At 39.9% G+C, this 4,263-nt stretch overlaps 1 protein-coding gene across 1 annotated transcript; it reads right to left on the bottom strand.

The window, feature by feature from the left end:
- Positions 1–3,118: 3,118 nt before the first annotated feature.
- Positions 3,119–3,896, bottom strand: LOC110942873. The gene is made up of 2 exons (XM_022184634.1): positions 3,756–3,896; positions 3,119–3,709 (listed from the first exon to the last, which is right to left on the bottom strand). The coding sequence occupies exons 1-2, from the start codon at positions 3,894–3,896 to the stop codon at positions 3,119–3,121; spliced, it is 732 nt and encodes a 243-aa protein (XP_022040326.1).
- Positions 3,897–4,263: the final 367 nt, after the last annotated feature.

The following is a 4,263-nucleotide window of genomic DNA, read 5'->3' as shown; positions in this document are numbered from 1 at the left end:
TGCAAGTAAATTTAGGAAAATGCAAGATCCCTCAATTTTGGTACCACCCGGTAGAGTATAATCCCCCCTCCCATCAACCGGGATGGCATCACCGTTAAGGATCACAACAGGTATTTTGTAAGGGTTTTTTCTTTTGTTTGTAATGATGTCGGCTCTATAAGTTGCATGTTCGGTAGCACCCGAATCCACAACCCAGTCATCCTCATCATTAATTCTACCTGCCATGTTAGCAACTGGGTTTGTCTTTTCATCAGTAACATTACTTCCTTCTCCAAAGTGCTTTAAGAAAACATTGTTTTGATCAAGAGTGAGTCCTGGAATAGGACTTGTTTCAGCATTAACGCACGCTACCCTCGGCTTTTCTTTATCTCTTTTTCCTTTGCCCGGCCACCGGTCCGGGTATCCAATCCATTTAAAACAACCGTCAAGGTTGTGACCATCTCTATCTCAAAAAGTACAGTGTTGCACTTCATCTTCTTGCTTCATGGTTTTTTTATTGTTTCTCATTCTTGGCTGACTTGAAGAACCATCACGTTTTGTAGGAACGAAGGCCTTTGATAGGCACCCGGTTACGGTAACGGACCGTGTTTCGAAATCAAATGAGAAACGCCTAGAAACGGATAGATCTAACGCCCGTTTGTGATACAGACACACCACACAAACAAACGATAGGGCAGCCTAAGTTAATACTAGATACAGATTCACCACTAGTATCAATTTAGGATCCAAAGAACACCATTCAAGTTGCCACACTTGAACTAGCAATGGAAGGATCAATTAACTCATAATCCAATGAGAAAAATTAACCAAAGAAATTTTTTCATAAACTCACTGCCTTTCTTTATTCATCTTGTCGACATACATAAAGGAAACCAAAATGCAACCCCACGTTGCTACAATTAGGGAAGTGGATAAACTGAAAACTACTTCAAATTTTAAATAAATTAAAATAAAATAGACATAAAATTTGCATGTGGAAAATGGACTAAAAAGAAAAACTTGTAACTTGAAATGCAAATGGGTGGAACGTGGGCTGCATGCATGATTGCTTGACATGGGCTTTTCAATCTGGGTTGATATCTTGACCCAACTTGATGTAATTGAACCACTTTTGACCCGCACCGTAAGACCCGATTGCTCCAACGTCTAATGCAATGGCTATGGAATTTAAATAGCTTGTGGGTTGGCTATCATTCTCCCGCTCTTCGAAAAAGTTTGTCCTCAAACTTGGGACTCTCGCATCAGGACCAAATATTGCATTTCGTATCGGTGGCGGTTCAGGGGGTATTTCATGTAGAATATCATGCATGTAGTGTTCAAACATGCGATCAATCTGGTCAACAAACATAACAGTAAGCACAATGTTATTAGATGCCTTACTTGCAATTGTTATTGGCATTTTGAGACACGTAGTCTTTTCAACTTCTACCACCCCCTTCTTGTTTGCGGTTATTGACTCATGTTCAGATAAAAAACATGCATTAATGGGACTTGGAAGCTGCATGAGATATTCAGAAGACTGATGGTACTTTAGATTAAGAACATTGGTGCCGGTTCGCATTTTGCGTACTAGATCGCTTGCACTCAAACCCCAGGTTTCATACACCTCATTAGGAACTATATCTTCGTCTGGTATAATCTCATTCAGTTCATTATCATGATGGACGACGATGTTATTTTTTGATTCTTGATCCTCTTGAACGGCAGTCCCATTTAGAACTTTTGTCACAACTAAACACTCGTCTTCATCAAGAGTAATGTATGCTTCTTCATCGAATACTGGTCCTTCGCTATCAATTGACCTCATCGTTTGTTCTTCCTCAAAGCGGTGGCTTTTAGAGTCTTCAAGATCGGCAAGAGTATTGATCTTTTGTCGGAGTTCAACCTTAGAATTTAGCTTATTTACTTCTTCCAATGCATAATAATTGTGGAGTTGATCAATATTACCTTGAATATTATAGGATGGTAGAAATTTTCGTATCAACAGTTTCTTCATTTTTGACCATGTTCTAACCTTTTCTTTGCCCATTTGTTTTCTGGTGGAACGGACGTTAGCCCACCATGAAGCTGCATGTTTTTTTAGTTGGGAAGCCACGATCTTGACCTTGTGATTTTCTGGTGGTTGCTCGTATGCAAAGACCTTTTCTACGGTTTGTATCCAATCGACAAACTCGTCGGGATCAAATCTACCATCAAATGTGGGGACATGGATTTTGATATCATTAGTGACCCAAAGGGCTGGGTTTCTCCTTCCTCGGTGATTAAATTCACCAACACGGGACAAGTCTCCGCCCCCGTCTGTTAACGGTGTACGACAATTACCTTGCTTCCTATGAATCGTGATGGCTAACTCTTGAAGTTGATCGTTCATGCATTTCATCTGCCTCTTCATGTCATGAAATTGTTGTTTGATCGTTCTCTCATAAGCCATCAATGAAATAGCGTCGTTGAAATACAAACAAGATGATTTGTGTAGGATATATACCCTTTTGCCTTGTTGATGATTAGCACGAACAGAGACTGCAACACAACTTTTTTTTTTTTTTTGACAGATTGTAATTAGTGAATCAGGATGAAGCGAGATGGAACGAGCCTAGCTCTGATACCAGATGATAGGCACCCGGTTACGGTAACGGACCGTGTTTCGAAATCAAATGAGAAACGCCTAGAAACGGATAGATCTAACGCCCGTTTGTGATACAGACACACCACACAAACAAACGATAGGGCAGCCTAAGTTAATACTAGATACAGATTCACCACTAGTATCAATTTAGGATCCAAAGAACACCATTCAAGTTGCCACACTTGAACTAGCAATGGAAGGATCAATTAACTCATAATCCAATGAGAAAAATTAACCAAAGAAATTTTTTCATAAACTCACTGCCTTTCTTTATTCATCTTGTCGACATACATAAAGGAAACCAAAATGCAACCCCACGTTGCTACAATTAGGGAAGTGGATAAACTGAAAACTACTTCAAATTTTAAATAAATTAAAATAAAATAGACATAAAATTTGCATGTGGAAAATGGACTAAAAAGAAAAACTTGTAACTTGAAATGCAAATGGGTGGAACGTGGGCTGCATGCATGATTGCTTGACATGGGCTTTTCAATCTGGGTTGATATCTTGACCCAACTTGATGTAATTGAACCACTTTTGACCCGCACCGTAAGACCCGATTGCTCCAACGTCTAATGCAATGGCTATGGAATTTAAATAGCTTGTGGGTTGGCTATCAGCCTTGAAAGCGGCAGCTTCCACAGATGTTCGTTTTCCTCCGATTGCTCTTTGTCTTTCATCCTCAGCGACGAGATGGTATGCCGTTCTCAAGCCCGGTGTAGATGTTGTAGCCAAAATCTGCGTTTTTATTACCGCGAACTCACTATCGAGCCCCATGAGAAACTCATAAAGTTTCTCTTTTTCTTGAGGTTCAACGAGTCGCTTACCAATTTCGCATTTGCATCCATTGCACGTGCACCGTGGAATAGGGAATACTGATTGGATTTCATCCCACAAAGCCCGAAGCTTTGTGTAATAAACAGAAACACTAGAACCTTCCTGCTGGGTTGTAGTAATCTGGTTCTTTAGTTCGTAAGCCCTCAGTGCACTCTCCTTCCTGAACCTTTCTTTGAGATCGGACCAGATTTCTGATGCAGTGCTTGTGTATTTGAAGCTGCTTCTTATGTATTTTTTCCATGGCTGTAGTGAGCCATCCTTTAATCATAGCATCGGATCTCATCCATGCCATGTAGTCCTTCGACGTCGTTTCCGGTTTCTTGATGGAACCATCAATAAACCCGATCTTATTTTTTGCAAACAGGAAGTTTTCCATCTCTTGCACCCAATCCGCATAGTTTTTGTCAGACAAAGCATCGTTAACTTGCATTTGTCTTGGGTAATCGGAAGGATGAAGATAATATGGAGAGTTGTGGTCGACACATTCTCGTCGTGCTTCTTTCCGGTGTCTTCGTCGTTGGCCATTTGTTTGGTTTATTTACTTATTCTATGTAGAGTAGTATAGATCATGAACCTGGCTCTGATATCATCTAAAGTTTGAGGTAACACAGATTATATTTTGTGAACGTGTATTTGAATACAGAGAAGTTCATGAATATAAATACACAGCTAAGGAAGGAAAAAAGAAAAAAGGAAAACTACCTGTTAGGAGATAGATTGAGAAGGGATTGGGGTGATCATGGTAGGCACGAAAATAATTGAAAAGAGAAAGTTGACCAAATTCTATAATTAAAGAA

The sequence above is a fragment of the Helianthus annuus genome, chromosome 5 (assembly GCF_002127325.2).
Source record: "Helianthus annuus cultivar XRQ/B chromosome 5, HanXRQr2.0-SUNRISE, whole genome shotgun sequence".
In the NCBI taxonomy this organism is placed as follows: Eukaryota; Viridiplantae; Streptophyta; class Magnoliopsida; order Asterales; family Asteraceae; genus Helianthus; species Helianthus annuus.
This window is presented reverse-complemented; position numbering and strand designations above follow the sequence as displayed.

Excerpts from the sequence above, each read along its gene's own strand:
- LOC110942873 (XM_022184634.1), bottom strand. The coding sequence starts at position 3,896 with ATGCAAGTTAACGATGCTTTGTCTGACAAAAACTATGCGGATTGGGTG. Across the intron at positions 3,710-3,755 it reads CGACGTCGAAGGACTACATG|CCATGGAAAAAATACATAAG; the intron begins GCATGGATGAGA and ends GGCTCACTACAG.